The sequence below is a fragment of the Passer montanus genome, unplaced genomic scaffold (genome assembly GCF_014805655.1).
Source record: "Passer montanus isolate IOZ18808 unplaced genomic scaffold, ASM1480565v1 scaffold18, whole genome shotgun sequence".
Lineage (NCBI taxonomy): Eukaryota > Metazoa > Chordata > Aves > Passeriformes > Passeridae > Passer > Passer montanus.
This window is the reverse complement of record NW_024365381.1, coordinates 7,954,418-7,974,407: the sequence shown is the minus strand read 5'-3', so window position 1 is coordinate 7,974,407 and position 19,990 is coordinate 7,954,418. Positions and strand designations below refer to the sequence as shown.

Below are 19,990 nucleotides of genomic sequence, written 5' to 3'. Positions count from 1 at the left end.
TGTGAAGGGTGCCTGAAAGCTCTGGCATCCTTTTGTCCTGCCTTGCTCAGAGCACAGTGTAACGTGTTCCTTGTGACATTAATGGTGATTGTGGCCACAGACCCTTTCCTGTGGCTGCAGCAGCAGCAGCACATTATTGCATGGAGCAGTAGCAGTTCCAAGGCAGGGACCATTGGAAGGCAAGTACTGGTAGGGGAAAAAAAGCCTCTACACTCCTGCCATTAGGATAACACAAATAATGTCGTAACTGCTGACATTCTTAGGGTCTTTCTGTTTGGACAGTTGTTCAACACCCATACACACACACACATATTTAAACTTGGGCAGCTGGAGAAAGTCTATCATCAGATACATGTAAATATGCCTCAGTGGAAGGGGATCCTGCCTGCACAGCTGGCTGCTGCTGCAGTGAGCACATGGGGTGTAAAAATAAGAAAGTTAAATGAGCACCTCTCCTGGAGTGATTGAGATAAACATTAGGTACTGCCAGTTCCCTGCAGTCACTAGGCATATCATGGCAGGGCTCTAGCAATGTCTTTTTGACATAATATTTGGTCCCATGTCTGTAGTTTTCTCTGAATATCAAAAAACACTCCATTAGAGTACAAACTTTAGTTAAAAATAGGTCGAAGTACAAGCTTTCTTAAATGTAACCATTGTTTGCACTTTTTGCAGGTTTCTTTTTAAGTGAAACTGCTCCTTTTCCTGTACAGGTCTCTTTGATGTGTTTTAAATTAGCTGATAATCTGTGTATCTCATAGCTGGTCCACTTTAGTGAAGGGGCAGATGACTGAATAGATGTTTTAACAGCTTCATTTCATTCTACAAATGAATAAGATTGCTGTGCTCCCTGGGACCTTAGCAGTCCATACATCACTGTGCAGCCTATGACTTTATTGCTATTCTTGCTGCTTTACATCAGCTGCAAAAATTAGAGGTTTTTTTCTCAAATGTCCTTGAAGATTGAATAAACAGATAATAAAAGGTCTTTTAAAAATAGAAAAAAGTTGAAATTTACCAGCTATAAACTCAGCAAAACTTATTTTGGTATCAGTTCTAAATGTAGTTTTGAGGCAGGACACAGCGTTCACAGTTGGTTTGTTGTGGTGTTGGCCTCTCCTCCTTATTTGCACTCAGCCTCTGCCAAGGGGGCCTGTGGGTACCTGTAACAGTTTCCCTCAGCACCAGGGTCACAGCTGCACTGTGCTAGGAGGGGTCTGAGGAATCCCCTGATGTATCACAGGGGCATCTCCTCAGGCTTTGTGGCATGGCACACACCATGGTAATGATAAAGGGAGCTGATAACCCACAGATACATTCTGTGCAAGAATCAGCCTGCTTGTGTGTCCCCCATGCCAAACACTGCTTGAGTTCATAGCTGGGATTTTTCTGATCCTTACTTTCCAAATTCATGTTCTGACACATTGAGCTCCCTGCAGAGAACCAGGTTTTGGTCTCACAACGGAGAGAAAGAAAGAAAAAAATTCCAAACCTAAATAGTAACAGTAGGATATTTTTTTATTGTGAGACTTGTTTTGGAAGAGGAAGCAGAAAGATCACCCAGAAAAGTGGGGGGAAAAGAAACCCTCTTCTGGCTGGATCATAAGACTCTGAATATATGGTAGGTGTATGTTTCACCAAGGAGGTGGCCCTGTAATCAGTGCCAGAAATACAGTGAAAACTGGAAGACAGTTCTGCTGGGGAGAATTTGAGAGGAGTATCTACCATTTTATCTTCCAAACAAAATTAGGAGTTTTCCCATAAGTCCAGTTTGGACTAAAAGTACGGAGACAGTCTCATCAGCTTGACATCACTCTGTTGCTGCTGTTCCAGAATGCTGGTGTGGGGAGTGGAGGTGGCAGGAGAAATTCCCTGTCTTTGTGAAGAGGTAGCCAGGGTCCCTCTGGTAGGAAGCAAACAACAAGGCCCTCTTACAGAAGCAGCTACAGAAGAAGCATAGAAACGTTTGTTGTCCCACAACATACAGAGTAGAATCAGTACAGCTGAGAATCTCTGAAGAAGGGGAAAAAACAAATCATTATAGAAGGCCAGATGGAAAGCAGAGAGGTCAGGACAGATGTCTCAAAGTGCAGACAGGCTGTGAGAGCCAAGGGTAGGAGATTTTAACCTGCAGGTATGTAGCAGGAAGCTAAGCCGCAAGTTTTGATTTGGGGTTTTTTTTTTCACATTTTTCTCTTCTTCCATTTTTCTTCTCTTTGTCAGGCGGAGACAGCAGCAAATCGGATCTGCAAGGTGCTGGCAGTCAACCAAGAAAATGAACAGCTCATGGAAGACTATGAAAAACTGGCCAGTGATGTAGGTGTTGCTTTCTGAGTGGTGGTATGCAGAAAAGAAGTGCATTTAATACTGACAAGTAATCTTGGGGAGTGCTATTGAACCACTGCTATTTTCCCTGGAAAATTAGTTTTTCCTCTTGAAATTAAAGACCAAAGTCACCTTAAAGACAAGAGCAATCTACTTTAAAACAGAAAGCTTCCACAGAGAAGCTTTGAATATCTCAGTTTATTGGGAGCCAACCCAGAAATGCTAAAATGGAAGAAAAAATCAAGTTGGTTTAACTTGCATTTGTCAGGACTATACAAGGTCATTACATCTTCCATACAGCTTGTATGTTAATATACTGTAGAAGTCAGGAGTTGGAACAGAGAATAAAAGTTAGAGATATTTGAGGAAAGAAATATGCATTTGCTGATAATGGAAAGAATCTGTGTCAGATGCAAGCTGGAGGCTGCTTTTGTTAACTGAGAAGGCTGACAGACTGACAACAGGGAAACTACAAGAGACCAAATGTGGACTGGAGTATGTTTGTGGTAGGTAAGTAGGGAAAAGATGGACAATAGAAGGGCAAACATAACCCATAAGCCTGGTTTCAGCCTGATATGAAAAGTAGGACACTACTCCACTCACACTGTAGACTGCCTATCGCATTAGCATTTTGCCAAGTGTCCAGATAGGTTTGTTATGGAGGTATATTCAAAGAGCAACAGTGACTTTGAGGAAGCTAGAGTAAGGGAAAGTGTAAGGCTGAACTGAAGGCAAGAACTTGATTTCTCCTGTCAGATTCTTATGGAGATAATATGACTTATAGCATCTTTTAGTTATGCAACAGTCCAGCAAAATTCTGAAGGCTTTAACATAATCTAAGGATATAGTTTTGGTCCTGCTTGTGCAAAAGCTGTGCCTTAAGCATGTTGGATTGGCACTGCTGCAACAAGCAATACTACTTAGTGTGGTAGGGAATAAGCTGCTCATTTTAAAAAAAGAACTTCCAAAAAAGCTGGCCAAGTTTCCTTTATGAGCCCTGCTGGTGGTGGCAGAATCTTTCTGACAGCAAACATAAAAGTAAATGGTCCCTTATGAAATGAGAGCAACACCTGCAGTTTCAGCACAATTTTCAGTTCAGGGCTTGTTGTCATTGCTTCTCCAGCTGCTGGAGTGGATCCGTCGCACCATCCCCTGGCTGGAGAACCGTGCCCCAGAGAACACCATGCAAGCCATGCAGCAGAAACTGGAGGACTTCCGCGACTACCGCCGCCTGCACAAGCCCCCCAAAGTCCAAGAGAAGTGCCAACTTGAGATCAATTTTAACACCTTGCAGACCAAGCTGCGGCTCAGCAATAGGCCAGCCTTCATGCCCTCCGAAGGGAAAATGGTCTCGGTGAGTGGGGGTGCCTGCTTCTATATACCCCAAACATGCCTAAAAAACTAGAGTCCCTTTCTGCCCATGGGTGGGCAGAGAATGCCCACCTTCATAGTGACCTACTCCGTGAGAGGAAACCTGAAAAATACAGATCAGGGAGGCCATGGTAGGAGAGGATCAAGTGATCGTTGCTTCCCTGTGTCTAAATCAGACTGTGAGACTCTTCACAAGTTGCATGTCTTTATGAGGAGATGTCTCGGTGGCTTTTGTTCTTTCTGGTTCATAAATGGTTGAGTTTTATTAAAGTCTGATGTAGGGGAACTGTAAAACTCCAGAAGTGTTTAGAGAGGCTTGTTTCTGCAAATGGTTATATCCTGGACTTCTAGTCCTGCTTGCCTTAAGTCTGACGCTTTGTCTCCTTGACTTGTCTGCAAAGCCCTGTGAGATGAAAAGCCCATGCTCACTCTCTCCCATCAGCTGGAGCCATGTAGCTCACTGCGACGAATGCTGGTGAACATCTTCCCTCCAGCTTCTAACTTGCCCTTCCCTTCTCATGTTTCTGTCTCTAGGATATAAACAATGCCTGGGGTGGCCTAGAGCAGGCTGAGAAGGGCTACGAGGAGTGGTTATTGAATGAGATCCGGAGGCTAGAGAGGCTGGATCACCTGGCAGAGAAGTTCCGGCAGAAGGCATCCATTCATGAGTCCTGGACAGATGGTAATGCCAACCTACATGCTTCCTATTCCTGACACAGTGCTGACTGTTATGTAGGGAGGAGGAGATGGGTCCTTCCATGAGAGTTTCCTCTTGAGAAGGCTAGATTTATTTCTTATTTTATTAGAAAGCAGTGTATGGAAACCAGCTTGATCTCGGTTCTGCATCATGCAGTCAACATTGGCATTTCCTAACTGTGGCAAAGTGAGACCTTTGGCTGGAAGAGACCAGCCACACAGCAAAGTTCCTCTACAGTTAATGCTACTATTGGCTTTTACAGGATCAGCATAACCCATTTTGCATGTACTGAGACCAGTCCAGTGTAAACTGTGACAGTGCTGGCTTAAGCTGCATTATGTGCCCTTCTGTGTTATTAATGGCAAACTCACACTTCGTGGTTTGAAAGCGAGCACTGTGCTTCTCTAGGCCAGCAGGCACGGGGACAAGCCTCGGGCAGGGCAGCTGGAGTGAGGCGATGCCCTTTTGAGGGCCCTCCAGGGTGCCTGGGTGGCGAGAGCTGGCTTTGGCCACCCTGGGTCCTGTCCTTCATTCTTCTGTCCTTTGGCTCCCTCGCCAGGTAAGGAAGCGATGCTGCAGCAGAAGGATTACGAAACTGCAACCCTGTCGGAGATCAAGGCCCTGCTGAAGAAACACGAGGCCTTTGAGAGTGACCTGGCTGCACACCAGGACCGCGTGGAGCAGATTGCTGCTATTGCACAAGAGCTCAAGTACGGCACCCAGCGCACGTCCCATCCTTGGGGCCAGGGAGGCTTAGTCAGCTTTGCCCTCTGGAGAGCAAAAAATCCATCCCCGTACAAAAATGCTGGGAATTCCCAGTGTTTCCAAACAGTATCTAGGATACTGCTCTCCAGTATCTGGACACACAGAAAAGCAGGCCAGAAAATGGATGAGCCGTGGGTGCTGTTGAGGAGGAGGCAGAATTACGCACCTAAGCCAAGTTTCCATCCTCTTCCAGTTCATTATGCTGCCATGAGCCCTTTCCTAAAGAGACTGACCTGCTGCTGGCACATGCTGTATTTCAGACTTGTAATACTGTCATACTTCTCCAGGACCAGAAGGAAAGAGGGAGAGGATAGGAGGGTCTCAGTTTCCTCTCTTCTACGAAAAAAACCCAAAAATCCTCCTTATTCCAGCAAGGAGAAAGCTGTTTGAGCCCATTGTGGCCTCATTCTTTCCCCTGCATTTCTGTTCAGCATTTGCTGCAGGGCATCCTTGCAGCAGATCAGCTCTTTCCCTGCTTCCCTCCAGCTTTGAAACCTTCACCTCCACTCATTTTCCTGGAAAAATTAACCTGAATAATACAGGTTACCAGGAGAAATAGGGGGCTCATCAGGATTGCTAGAGATGGCAGGCAGGCAAAGAGCTAGCAGCTGCAGCACAGGGAGGTTTTGAAGCCCTGCATGTTTCTTGGCAACAAACAGTCTGAACTACTTGGTTTTGACTCTGTTTCCTATTTTTAAAAGACTTATATATCACACTGGCCTATCTGAAGTTAATGTCTGGGCCAAGATCAGTCCTCTTGGGCTGAAGAGCTGTTTTTCTCTAAAAAATTAGGATTATTGGATCAAGATCATTATCTTCTTTAACAACAGAGATTTACAGAATTGCTCTCTTTTCCACTGGAGGATTGACCTTGGAACAGGAGGAGGATTCAAGGCAATCCTCCATGTCAGTGAGATTAAAACTGAGTCTGTTTAGTCAGCCACTGACCAGCACACAGTCTGACCTGCCACTTCGAAAGCACACACTACATGTCAGCCAAAGCAGCTGCAGCCCTAAGAACAACAGGGAAGACTTAAGGCCTAAGCTGTGGGAGAGGTTATTTCTTCTAAAGTGTAAGAAAAGCAGGCTCTGCTATTGTTATAAGTCATCTTCCATTTCAGCAAAGAGGCCATGCCCTGAAAAACCATGGTAGAGCTCTTTTCTCCCCCAGAGACACACTTAGAGAGAGATGCAGCGGGTGGAGGAAGCCATTGCAGCTGCCCATGGCAGGAATGTTTGGGGACATTGCACATTGCCCTCCCTAACTGCAGTGGTCCAGCACAGGTGTGTTACAGGTTAGGCTTTCAGAAGGAATTCTTTCATCTGCACTGCTGGCTCTGCAGCAAAGTAGATCAAGCAACTGATCTGGATTAAAAGCCTAGCAAAGAAGTTATTTTTAGCCCCCATCAGTTACCTGGCTAGTTTACTGTAGGACTCCACCAACAGCTGTGCCCACACACCCCAGGAGGGCAGTACAATGGCATGAAGAAACAAGGCTGGGGGGTGTAAGAGATTAAAGAATTGCTCGTCAGATGGCTCAGGGTCACTCAGTGATTTATTCCCAGTGATTTATTTTGGGTTTTTCTTTCAAGGCTGACACTTCCCAGATTGGCTGGTCTCCCTCTGCCTGCAGATTTCCCCCTCTTTGCCTGCGTGCAGCGCATGAAGCAATGCAAGACTGCAAGCTTTAGTGTGCCCCTTTGTTCTCCTTTCCCCAGTTATACTTTTACCAGCCTGTGTTCCTTGAATGTCAGCCTATAGACATGTCAGCAAAGCACTTCTTGTCAGGCATATAGGAGAGAAACCTACACAGTTATTCTGGGATTGTCCTAAATAAATTTACTGGGTTATGTAATTTAGCTATTCCTTGCCACCTGTACTACGCAATTCTTAGGACAATCTTAAGCAGTTTCTTAGTGTTCCTAATAAAATCTTCTGTTTCCATTCCGATGTGTAAGTCACAGTTTGTTAGACTGCATAATGTTCTTAAGCAGAATATAGGAGCAGATTGCTCTCATCATAATCTGCTTATTTCCAGTTTGAGCAAAAGTCTATGCTCCCTCCCCCCTTTGGCAAGTTATTCCCATCAGGTATCCAGCCTCAGGATTTGTTGGGGCCTTGGGTGGTCCTGTTTGGTTCAACCTGGTATGGTAATGCAGTGTCTCCTAAAGTAGATCTTGACAGGTATCCAGCCTCAGGATTTGTTGGGGCCTTGGGTGGTCCTGTTTGGTTCAACATAATGCAGTGTCTCCTAAAGTAGATCTTGGTATCATCCTGACTTGCTTTATTTGCAGTGACCATGATCTCTTTGCCTCAATCTGTTTTCAAGACTGTTGAAGATTTCTAATATGTTACTCTTATTTTTGTGGAGGGTCATTATTTGACTTCTTGTCATTTTTTTTTCCCACCCTTTATAGTGAGCTGGACTATTACGACTCTCCCAGTGTCAATGCCAGGTGCCAGAAGATCTGTGATCAGTGGGATAATCTGGGTGCCCTAACCCAGAAGCGCAGAGAAGCCTTGGAGGTGAGACACATCACAAGCTGGGCCTTCTGGGTACTGCGTTCATGGGGGCCAGGCTGCAGTGGGCTGTACCTGGATCAATATCAGCTGTACCTGGAGCAATATCAGCTCACTTGTGAGCTCCTGGAACATCCTGGACTCTAAACATGGGCTGCATTTCAGTATACTTGGGCTGCTTTTCTTCAGCTCAGTTATGGTGCCATTTGTTTCCTCAGGCTATTGATTTATTTTTACTTTTTAGTGTGTCTTGTAATCTCATTCTGCCTGAAATTTTGCCTTGTTGTGTTTTATTTCAAAGGACCTTGGATTTATTTTATTTCCCTTAGAAGGAAAAAATCTCTCCAGTGTGTAATCTCTTAACAGCTGAGATTGTTACTGATGTGCCATGCTGGGAGCACCAAGGTCTGAAAGGAAGGAGCAGCTCAGACAACCCATGTATCTATGTGATTATTCTGCTCTAACCATCTCTCCTGGTTTTCTTTCTTCTATTTCTTTTTGTGCATCCACAGAGGACAGAGAAACTATTGGAAACAATTGACCAGTTGTACCTGGAGTATGCCAAACGAGCTGCCCCCTTCAATAACTGGATGGAAGGGGCCATGGAGGATCTGCAGGACACATTCATCGTTCACACCATTGAGGAGATCCAGGTACAGAGCAGTCATTTGCACCAGTTAGGTGGGGACAGTGAGAGGTTTGGAGTCTCCTGAGTTATATGAATTCAGAGTGATGTGATTTTATAGGTTATATTTTGGTGCTTCTGCCCTACTGAGTGAGCCTTATCAAGAGAAACAAAAATGAGTATGTTTTTCCTTGATTTTTCTCCAAAAACTTGGATCTGAATAGGTATAAAGCATACATACATCATCCTAGCTGGACACAAAAAACTGACAACAGATTTTTCAGAGTAACTCCAGAGCCATATTAATGGAAACCTGAAAACTGACAGAACCTTGTGGAATTTTTCTTAACCCACATGAGCAAAGCTTAGTGCTGCTTACAGGGTCTGCAGGTCAGTTCTCACATGGAATGTCATGTCCAGGTAATTTGGTCTTATGTGATAAGTTGTACCATGAGGACAGTTGAGCTACTAGCTGGTTTTTGGTGCTGAGCACAAGAAAAACCAGAATTGTCCACTTTGGTGCTCAATTACTATTTTAAAGTTGTCTTGCCTTCTCTAAGGCGACAAAGACAGCATCTCAGTTTTTCCCATTCTGAAAGGGTGTTAGGGAAGAAGCTTGAGGTTTATAAGGTAATCTGCAGACCTTAGAGAGTAGGAATTACTCTTTCCTAGATTGCAGTGGGCACTTCTATTTCACCTGCTTGATGGGCTTGTGAAAAGAATCCAAGTCATGTCTGCCAGAGTGGCTGATAGGAGTGTGACCATCAGTGAGGCTGCAAATGGGAGGCCTGTAGGGAGCACCACAGCCAGGACTGCAGTGCAGTAGTGACAGTCACTGAGTGACAGTTCCTTGTTTCTTCCATCCTTCCCTCCTGAACAAAGGGGTTCATTAAGTCTTTCTTAATGCAAAATAATCTAAACAGCACTTAACCATCTCCATGTCTCCTTGTGACTATTCGCAATGTCTTTCCCAGCCCCCAGACTTGTGTTACATCTCTGTGGCCACTACAGCAGCTGCAAAGCAATGAGTCACCCTGTAAGGAAGGAATTTTACAGAAAGTAGTTAAGAGTGTGTGTTGTGAGACAGAGCAGTCAATCACCTGGTTTACTTTCATTCCTTCTTCTGTCCACACTGTTCCCTTGCTGATCCCTGCACACACCTCTGTTTCCCATGCGTTTTCCTGCCTCTTTCCCTAGACTTGATCTTCTAGGTTTCTGGGATGAAGTACCTTAAAGGCTCATAGAAGCAGTGGGAGATGAGCCAGGACCAGCTGGCTTGTGAGCTGGCTGCAAAGGACCAGCAAGCACACCCCAGCCATCAGTCCTTGGAGCACAGCCCGGGCACCACAGCGAGACGGGGAGCAGGAAGGGCCTGTTGTGGTCAGGGAGAAGGAGCTGTTTTCAGGCAGCAGGAGCATGTGATGCCTGTGCAAGTTTGCAGTTGGCTGGAAGACCTTCACCTGGTTCTAGCTGAGTCTGATCAAATTGAATCTGTACTCACCTGGAGTTACTTTGGGTGTAGAAATGGTGCATACCTAATGGGAGAAGTGCATATAGAGCATTTAAACTAGTGAGACTTTTTTTAAATAGTAATTCTAGTAGTCAGATCTTCCCCAAAGAGGCTAACAAGCAGTCACTGAGCAGTGTTGGAGAAATAGTTCCCCCTAAATTATAGCCACTATTATTCCTTTTTTTGGTATGTGATCTCTGTCACTGGTCAACATGGGGCAGAAAGAGAGGGAAAACAAGACTTCACATCATTTACCTACTTAAAACATCCCATTTAGTGATACTGAGAGAACCTGAAAAGTGTATTAAGGTAGCCTGCATTGTGTCCTGGGAGTATGTTAGCTTTTGCAGTCACTTCAGGAGTACATTCACTAAAGAGGCTATTTAATGAGAAATGTTCTTACCTTTCCTTTGCTGCTGCCTTCCTTCCACAGGGATTGACCACAGCTCATGAGCAGTTCAAAGCCACGTTGCCAGATGCGGACAAGGAGCGACAAGCCATCCTGGGAATCCACAATGAAGTCTCAAAGATTGTCCAGACATACCATGTCAACATGGCAGGAACGAATCCTTACACTACAATCACCCCACATGAGATCAATGGCAAATGGGAACATGTGAGTGAGTTCTTTCCAGCCTTGCAGGGTAGTGGGGGATAGGGTCACTGCTCAACCACTGTGGGCCCAGGAAATTGGTTATTTACTCTGCAGTTACCCTCCCGTGCTTACTGCTGAGTTTAGTGGGGTTTGGTCATTTGGTTTTGGCTCAATTGCCGTGTACTTGGAAAGTGGAAGAGATACTTGGTACAATTGCCTAAGGCACAAACCCCCTTTTACATGCTAATTTTAAATGAAAGTTGCTAGATTTGAAAGCTTTGAGGGTTTTAGTCTTCAGTTGACCTGCAGGTAAGTATAGCGTGTGAATCAGTATCCTTTGTCACCATTCAGCCCCTTGGATGTTCTGTGTCTGCACCAAGTAGCCTTTCCCTGCTGTAATTCTAAAAGAGCAGCTACTGTCTGTAGCCGTTGTGCTTATGGTTCTTACTACCGAACAAAATCACCCACGTGAGATCTGAACAGAATCCTGCAACTCAGTTATCATGAGCCACCAAAAACCCAGATAATGAATGGAAGCTGCTTCTGGTCTTCCATGGCCTGACATGAGTTTGTGTGTATCCTGCAGCAGATAGGATTCACATTCTTTGAGCTTGCCCACTGTGACTTAAATCATATGACAGCTTGTATTCAGTGCAAACACCCACTCCTCCCTCCCTTGTAGCAACTTCTGCATTTCCTGTACATGTGCCTTTGTGTGTCTAAACTGCTCACTGAGTTACTCTTTGTTGTAGGTGCGGCAGCTGGTTCCCAGGAGGGATCAAGCCCTGATGGAAGAGCACGCTCGCCAGCAGCAAAATGAACGACTTCGTAAACAGTTTGGTGCACAGGCCAATGTCATTGGACCCTGGATCCAGACCAAGATGGAGGTAGTGCTTTGCAATGTTTGAAACACTGTTTTCATCTGTGATCTTGACTGGTACTCTTATTCCTGATCTCTCCTGACCACTGTCACAGCCATTCTTCCTTTAAGTTACAGCAGGAGAAACATCATAGAAAATATCAAGAATCCCAAGATTGATATTGGTTACTGAGGCACTTGTACTTTTCTTCCTCTTACTCTAGTACCAGAAAAAAAAGCATTACTTAAGATGGGGAACACTGGTATTTTAAGATTTGTGTTTATAGGTAACAAATTCAAAATCCTAGTTCAGAGACAGTTTGTGTAGTTGCTTGCACAGCAATGGCCTTGGTACATGTGACTAAATAAATACAATTAATACACCAAACTTCTGCAGAGGAGACATTTTTAAGGGAGATCTCTCTTTAGGTTAGATTTGAGTTAAAGTATTGGAGTTGATAAAACATAAAAATACAAAGCTATTACTGATGGCAGGAGCTGGAAAGAGGAGAGCAATTACAGAAATGTCTCTATGAAGAACTGACTTAGTGGCAGACCGTACACCAGAAAAAAATCTGGGTTGGTAGATTACTGGTTTATGGGCTGCAGTTTCCTTTTCTTTTGTATCCTTGTATTAGACACATCATATGTGATTCACCTCACTTGAAAAATGTTCAGTGCTGTGCTAAATTTTTTGCTGACACTGTCTCAGCTCTTGGGAAGTAACTGCTCCATGAGATTATTTTTTTTACTCATCGTGCTGTGTGACAGTGAAACTGCTGCAATAAATGTCAGGCATGTTGGGTCTTGTCCTTTCAGTGGAGTCTTAACTCCTTTGGCTTTGCACACGCAGGAGATTGGCCGCATTTCCATAGAGATGCACGGGACCCTGGAGGACCAGCTGAACCACTTGCGGCAGTACGAGAAAAGCATTGTGAATTACAAACCAAAGATTGACCAGCTGGAAGGAGACCACCAGCTGATCCAGGAAGCCCTTATCTTTGACAACAAGCACACCAACTACACCATGGAGGTAAATGTTCTGGCAGCAGCTAGACAGCCTCATCTGCTGTGGCCAGTTAGTGTCAGCCACATATAGCTCTGGCAAAGTGCTGTGGTTCTCAGGAAAATGGAGAGCTTGATAATATGGCCAAGCATGCAATGACATGTTACTGAATTTCATTTTTGCCTACTGTACTTCATGCCAACCCATTCCAATGCCAACCCATTCCAAATATAGTCAACAGAAACAACCTGAATGAGGTCCCACAGTGTTGCTTGGAAAATTGACGAGTCTCGTTTCTCCTGCCACCTGATTGTGTTAGCTGGGATTAGAAAGGGAAATGCTGATGATTTTGAGCTGCCGCTACCTGGCAGAAGAAAAAAGTTCAACAGAAGTTTTTTTTAAAGTCAGAGACTGGCTTTGTGTTGATAACGTGAGGTTTCTTGGGAGCAATCTGTGTTCAACATTAGTCCAGCTGAACACAGACAGGCTTTGAAACTTGGGTTTTGGTTTGGTTTCTGGCCATTTCCGTTAAGCAACAGCAGAAGCAGGGGAGCACCAGTGTCTTCCAAGCACTGTGTTTTATTCAGTTTCTTGGTCAGGAGAGTCTTCTGCTTAAGTAAGTTGTAGAAGCACTGCCTCTCATTTGTGTTAAAACTTCGTGTTAAAAGCCTCCAATATATTGCTTTGGTCAGGCTAAGGAATTTTGCCAATAGGACCAAGTTTTTCTTAAGAAAGAGAAAGAAATACCAGAAATTGGCCTCTTCAGTATGGGTTTTTTTCAGTCAAAATTCAGATTTTAAACACCTGCAGATTAGAAGGAATCTTTTCTGAGAAAATGGACACCAGGGACTGCCTTGCACACTGGGATAATTTAATTTGCAATGAGTAGCACATCTGATCCACTGGCCTCAGAAGCAGAAGAGCAATTTCTTAATTTCAATATTGTCCTCACCTCTTTTAACTAGCATATCCGTGTGGGCTGGGAGCAGTTACTAACAACAATTGCTAGAACCATCAACGAAGTGGAAAACCAGATCCTGACTCGTGATGCCAAAGGAATCAGCCAGGAACAGATGAATGAGTTCCGGGCTTCTTTCAACCACTTTGACAGGGTAAGTCAGTGCTGACTGCAGCTACACGCTTCCATGTGGAATGCACAGTGCAATAAAAAACAAGCAGTCACTGTGATAAAGCGGGGTCACAGAAGATGTTTCATTCTTAAAAATGCCACTCCTGTGGATCACTCATTTCTGTGAAGACTGCCAAGTGATTGTTAGCCTGGTTGTTAGGGAGAGGTATGTGTTCATAGGAAACTGCAAAATTTCCCAGTAAAGCAAGGAGTATGGAGAGGTTTTTGAAGGCTTTTTTGAAGGCTTTTTTAGGCAATTAGACTTTTATCCATTCCTCTCCAGAGAGCAAATCATTATTTGGTTTATAAAATTCTTGGGACCATCTGTTCTCCACGCTTCTATACCATCTCTGCTATATCTGAGGACAGCCTGACCTCATTGATTGGCAATGCTTTTAAATTGCTGAACACTGGCTATTTCAGCCCTTCTCTAGCTGTCTAAGAAAAATAAACCATGGGTTCTTTTCTTACGAGAGGGACACATGAAGCCCTGTAGATTTTATAGTTTGACCTTCCTATCATTTGCCCCTTCCTTCACAACAGTCTGAATGTTAATGCAGACAGAACAGGGGTTTCCCGCTTTCAACTATTTGATTATGAAGGCTTAACACTGGCTTCAAAACCTGGGTTTTCTTGAAGAAAGTCATTTGAAATTGGCCCCATCATCCTGTCTGTAGCTTCCTTGATCTGGTCAGAGGTGGTGGCAGCAGGCAGGGGCTCTTCAGTGCTTTGGGGCTGTTTTGAGCTAAAATTCTGCAGGATGGATGGGGATTCTTAGTTCCTGTAGTAGCTTGTGTGTTATTTGTGGGGTACATCCAAACACTGGGGGAGCGGGCAATGAGCAAAGGGAGGAGCAGCCGCCAAGCTGTGTTGTGCTGCACTGTACATCTGTGCTGCTGGCAGAGCTCAGCACTTGAAATAGCTTTGCCAGTCAAAGCTCCACCCTGTGTGCAGGTCTCATATATACAGCCGTAATGCTGCTCCCCTGAGCTTCAGCTGGTTGTCTTTGTCTGTTCCTGGGATGCCCTGACAGCTAAGCTTCCCTGGGTGTGTTGCCAAACATACCTGCCCTCACCTACTCCTTTAGTGGAACTTTTGACTATAAGATTAAGGCAATGCTTCCCACTGCCTCTGCCTGCTTACCTGCACTCTGGGTTACTAGTGAAACACAGGGCTTCTGACACCGGATAACAAGCAGTAATGCAAGTAATTCACTTGGGAGATTGAGATCTTGAGGCTTCTGAGCATCAGCTGTTTTTGTCATTCAAATGCTCTAAACATGGGATGAGCTCTCTGAGAAGGAACTGTTCCAAGAGCATTTTTAGCACATCCGGAAATGTCATTGTGATATCTAATGTTGTGCACTTTTTATTTTTCTTCCCTCTCTTTGTATCTGCATGTGATTTTTCTCGTTCCTCTCTCCTCACCCACTGCATGGTGCACCTGTTGGTTGTCCTCTCACTCCCTTGATCTCCTGTGTTGTCCCTCCCCTCCGCCGCACACCGTCACCGCACTGGCACTGCATGTCCTGCTGCCTGGCACACCGCATAACCAGGACCACTCCGGCACACTTGGCCCTGAGGAATTCAAAGCCTGTCTCATCAGCTTGGGTTACGATATTGGAAACGATGCACAGGTACTGAAAGCTAGTGGTGAACGCAGCCAGATATTAAACTGTGAAAAAATAACAGTTTTTTCCCTTTCTTTTCTTGTTTGTCTTAATCCATCTGTTGTTGTTGTTGTTGTTCTTGTGTTTGACTATATATACATCACTTTTCTATACTACTTCCTCTCTAAATGCACTTCGTTATCTGTTTCTTTTTAATTCCTTAATTTTTTGTGTTGGGAGAATTCCTTTTATGTCTCCAAACTGTTCTTTTTACTTTTGTGTCACTTAAAACTCCTTTCATTGTCCATTCCTCAATCTGTCTTGCTTAATATCTTCTTGCCCCTTTTTCATCACCAATGTTTCTTGTGTATAAACTATTACGTGTCCAAAACCACCTTTGCTTCTTCATGGTTTCACAAACTACCTTTCCTCTGTTACTTTTTATTGTCCTGTAAATCCTCCTTCTATCCTCTCCTCCTTGAAACTCATTCTTTGTAATGTCTCCTGTGGGTTCATTTCTCCCTGGACTGGTCTCCCTTTTCTCTTTTGGCTTTTTCCATCTTTGCGTCATTCTCTGTAGAAGAAGACTGGTATGATGGATTGTGAAGATTTCCGAGCCTGCCTTATCTCCATGGGTTACAATATGGTAATGTAGAGCCCTCTGTCACTCCTATTCAAAGTGATTCTGTAGGCACCTTCAAAAATACAGGGAGAATATGTAGTGAATCAAGGTAAATATAACCTTATTTTCCAGAAGTATCAGCAATGGTAAATCTAGTCTTAGTTGTACATGTAAAACTCCTGTCTCACAGCTCTAGCCAAAGGTACAAAATGGAAATAATTGTCTAATTCCTGTATGTTTCACATAAAAATTGTATTTATCAAACTGTGTAGCTACCAGTGGAAGAAACAGTAAGCTTCCTCATACTGGTGCCTGCTCTCTGCGTAGCACGCACAACCTCCCCCAGCCCTGAATATCAGTTGAAATCATTTGCAAGTATACGTGACCTCACTTCTGAATACACTCAGAATGTTGCTCCTCTTGTTCCTGCCATTTGTTTCACATCCCTGTTCCTGTACATGTAAGCTCAAGTTCCAGCCATTCTCCCCGTAGCTTTTCCTCACCAGAATACCTGAATATTCAGAGCAGTAATGTGTGGCACCTTGAGAGGCATGACTGCTAATAGGAAGAGCTCCACCAAAGACTGATGCTCATCAGAGGGCAGGAGAAGAGCACAGTACAAGCATATTCATCTGCACTCTGGATGTCTTTGCTCCTGATATCAGGCAAAGCAGTGTTTAATCATCTCACTCATCAGCCCAGTATAAATACAGACTCTTTGGTGTAGTGTGCCAAGACTGTAACATTTGATCAATTACTCTTGAAGGTATACAGTTCTAAATGTGTTAGGAGAAGCTGTTCCCAGGAGAAGACCCTGCTCTGCTCTTCCCTCCTTACCTGGGGAGGAAGGAATCCCAGAGATGAGAACAGATGACCTTTGGTTTAAATGCAGAAGGAAATGAAGAAAACTACACTACAAGGTTTTGGTTTCTGTAGTAAAACTTCTGTGTAGGATCTTCCCTGTAGAGACCATTTCCCTGGGCCACTCCAGATACGCAAGTCCTTCTTTGCAAAGCCTGCCTGTTAAAGATGAGTACAATACTATGAAATATCCCAGAGACATCTCTTCTGTTAGCTGAAAAAATCTGTAGAAGTTCTCTTTCAAGTAAATGAAAGTAAAAGGATTTGAGGAGTGTAGATGTTCAAATACTGCTACAGACATCTAGCACATGTATAGAGAAATTTGGGTCTTCCTCTGAAGTCAGTTGGTATTGTTCCCCAGTAGGAGTGTTGTTTTAGAGCTGATGTTATCCTCAGGCATAGCTGGCAATGTTTTATTCCAGAGGACAAACGAGCGAGAAGCATTTGTACACAACAGCAAGCTAAAAAAAGAACATCTGATTTAAAAAACCCCCAGAGGTGTTTTCTATTTGGCTTTGTTTTCTAGCCTGTGAGATGAGCTGCTGAACAGTTTCTCCTCACTTTGGTAGCAGTGCTGCCTAAGTCCCCAGGCTGACAGGACTCTCTTGCTCTCCAGGGAGAGGCGGAGTTTGCCCGCATCATGAGCATTGTGGACCCGAACCGTTTGGGTGTAGTGACCTTCCAGGCCTTCATCGACTTCATGTCCCGGGAGACAGCAGATACAGATACTGCTGACCAGGTTATGGCTTCCTTCAAGATCCTGGCTGGAGATAAGGTCAGGACACCTTGCTTTCCTGTATCTGCTTAACTTCTGCTTGCTTTTTTTCTCTTGTCTCTGAAAGTGTCAAGGGAAGCACTCTGCCATGGGAGGGTGTTTACACAGGAGCATTCTGTAGTGCTGGAGGAGTGCAAGGTTAAAGTGTGGGTTAATGAGCAGCCTGCTAAGGTACTCAAAAGTCTTGCTCAGCTGTCAGTCAGAACTTTGCAGCCCACTCTTGCTTCAAAATTTTAATTAAGAGCTTGGTCGCAATTTGTTATTTTAAAATTAACAAGTTCAACAGATTTTTTTTATTAGGCTTGAAAACTGTTCATTACTGACAGCTGTAAACTTGAGATGATCTTTCTCAGATCTACATGGCACTATTAATTATTACACAATAGATTTTCATTGAGGCTATTCAATCAATAGACTTTCATTGAGGGTATGCTGTATCTGTGGGGGGACATCTTTTAAACATAGAAATTGTTTCAATGTAGGGTGATGTGAATTCAGGGTGATATGAAAAGTATTAATTTTTTGGAATTTACATCATCGGGGAAGCAACTGATAAAAAATGTAATCTTATTTTTCTTATATAACAATGCCCACTAATCTTTTACATAACTGAACAAGTAATATGTACATGTAATATTAATGTATCTCTTTATTTGCTAATGATTTTAGTTATCTCACATGAAATGTTGCGTACTGTTTCTCAGATTGTAGTGAGTTATCCTTCAATCCAGTAGTGGTTTCCATTTTTCATTAAGAAACATTTTTAATCATAATCTAGAAACCCATGATGCCTGTCCTTTAGACATGTCCCTGACCAAAGCCAGTTCTATTGTCTTTAGAGGCTTGAAAATTTCATGTTATTCAGATAAGCTAACCACTGAATAAATAGGTACTTGGAGATGCAGTATTACTTATTAAATTCTTTACTTTGTATAGTATATTACATATACTTGTCAGTGTTTGACATATTCTGGTGACTGTAACATGAATTAATAGTTCATTATGAAGAAAAGTCCCTCATACTCCAGTCATTAAAGTGAAAGGGAAAAAGGAATTATAAGTCACAGGAGAGAGAGGGATGGTGTGAAACCTGAGCCATTGCTCAGACAGACTGCAAATGGCCACGAGTCAGTTAGCTGAAGACAACATACTGATTATGATTAGCAAACAGGCAGCTACTGTTACCTCCTGCCTGGAGAGAGGCCGAGCTAGCTCAGCTCAGAGCATTCAGTCTCCAGAAGCTGAATTTACCTAAGTTTTGCTTGCTTATTGAAAGTGTCTGCAGTGAAAGGACTGTTGCTGGAACTGTGGAAGCAATACAGAGTGTTTGCTTGTCTGCTGCTTGCATTGGTGCACTAGCAAGAACTAGTGGGGATTGGCCCCTTCCCTTTCTCTGGAGGGAGGGAATGGCAGCTGCCAAGGAGCACAAGCAGCTGTTACCTCCTGCTGATGAGCAACAGCATCCAAATTAAATTCCTGGTTCCTCCCATTTACTTTCAGCAGGACCTCCTTTGTCAACAGGAAGGCACAGTCTTAATAAATTTGCCTGACTTAGCTCCAGGTCTTTCTTTAGCTGCACCAGCATCTCTCACACAAAACCAATCTTCGTTGTAAAAACCATTTGCTTGTCCAAACAGTAGGGAAGGAGTGCATGTCCTGCCAGGGTGTAAGTGCAGAGAGCTCCCTGTGTGGGTGTACAGCACAGGTCTGGTTGTTGGGAGCCCGAGTGTTGCCTGCTGCCCCGGTGTGACAGGGTGGTGTTTGTCCCTCAGGGAAAAGCCAGTTTCCAGAGGTAACGGCTGCCTTATCCTTTGTCCTCTTTGCAGAACTACATCACTGTGGATGAGCTGCGGCGGGAGCTGCCTCCTGACCAGGCTGAATATTGCATTGCTAGGATGGCACCCTACAATGGCCGTGATGCTGTACCCGGTGCCCTGGACTACATGTCCTTCTCCACAGCGCTCTACGGCGAAAGTGACCTTTAACTTTTTTCTGTCGCACCACACGCTCCCTCCCCTCTCCCCCGTCCAACACACCCTATCTTCTCTTTGCAAAGCAACCTCTGCTCCGCTCTTTTTTGTGTTTTCCTGTTTTGCTTCAGATAACAGATCACATTTTTAAGTGGGGGGGAGGACATTGACACGGGACCGCCTACCTTGCCCTTGAAATAACAGTTTACAAAATTATTTTGTGCAAAAAAGTTACGTTTTAAGAAGAACAGACATATTTTATTATAGAAAAAGGTATTTTTCTCCACCAGATTGAAACTTAAAAAGAAAATGTTAAAATATTGCACCAAATATTTTTTGTTGTGACATAGGAAGTCAAGCACAATGTTACATTCCATCCTTTCCAAAAAGAACCAAACTATGACAAAATTCCACTTGTTCTGTTAACTATTACATTTACGTATGTCTCTCTCATCACTTTTATCTTGGGAGGGGGGAAGGCACACAAGTGCATGTGTTTGCTGGTTCACTCATTTCATGAAAATATTTTATGATAAACTTTTGAAATTGCTGTGTTTTCTAGGGAAAAAAATAATGTACACAGCTCATGTTTTCATATTTAATTAAAAAATACAATACGCCTCCTATGTTTATCAGTGCACAACTTTTTTTTGTTGCTGAGAGTTGTCTGGTTTCAGAACATGAAGCTTGAGAGTTGATAACTTTGATATTGCTTGTCACAAATCATATTAAAAACTTCTTGTGATAACAA

General features: G+C 43.7%; 1 protein-coding gene across 5 annotated transcripts in view; it reads left to right on the top strand.

The window, feature by feature from the left end:
• Positions 1–19,990, top strand: part of ACTN1 (actinin alpha 1) — an 87,057-nt gene extending 67,067 nt beyond the window's left edge. For 2 of the 5 annotated variants that reach the window (XM_039705105.1, XM_039705104.1), the window contains exons 9-21: positions 2,224–2,316; positions 3,449–3,679; positions 4,231–4,378; positions 4,953–5,103; positions 7,576–7,684; positions 8,191–8,331; positions 10,247–10,429; positions 11,161–11,295; positions 12,121–12,300; positions 13,239–13,385; positions 14,958–15,038; positions 17,111–17,269; positions 19,096–19,990. In XM_039705105.1, coding sequence (XP_039561039.1) covers positions 2,224–2,316; positions 3,449–3,679; positions 4,231–4,378; positions 4,953–5,103; positions 7,576–7,684; positions 8,191–8,331; positions 10,247–10,429; positions 11,161–11,295; positions 12,121–12,300; positions 13,239–13,385; positions 14,958–15,038; positions 17,111–17,269; positions 19,096–19,254 — 1,917 coding nt within the window. In that variant the 3' untranslated portion in view covers positions 19,255–19,990. Of the gene's footprint in view, positions 1–2,223; positions 2,317–3,448; positions 3,680–4,230; positions 4,379–4,952; positions 5,104–7,575; positions 7,685–8,190; positions 8,332–10,246; positions 10,430–11,160; positions 11,296–12,120; positions 12,301–13,238; positions 13,386–14,957; positions 15,039–15,591; positions 15,658–17,110; positions 17,270–19,095 lie in introns of all 5 variants that reach the window. The other 3 variants (XM_039705109.1, XM_039705107.1, XM_039705108.1) reach the window with 3 other exon arrangements.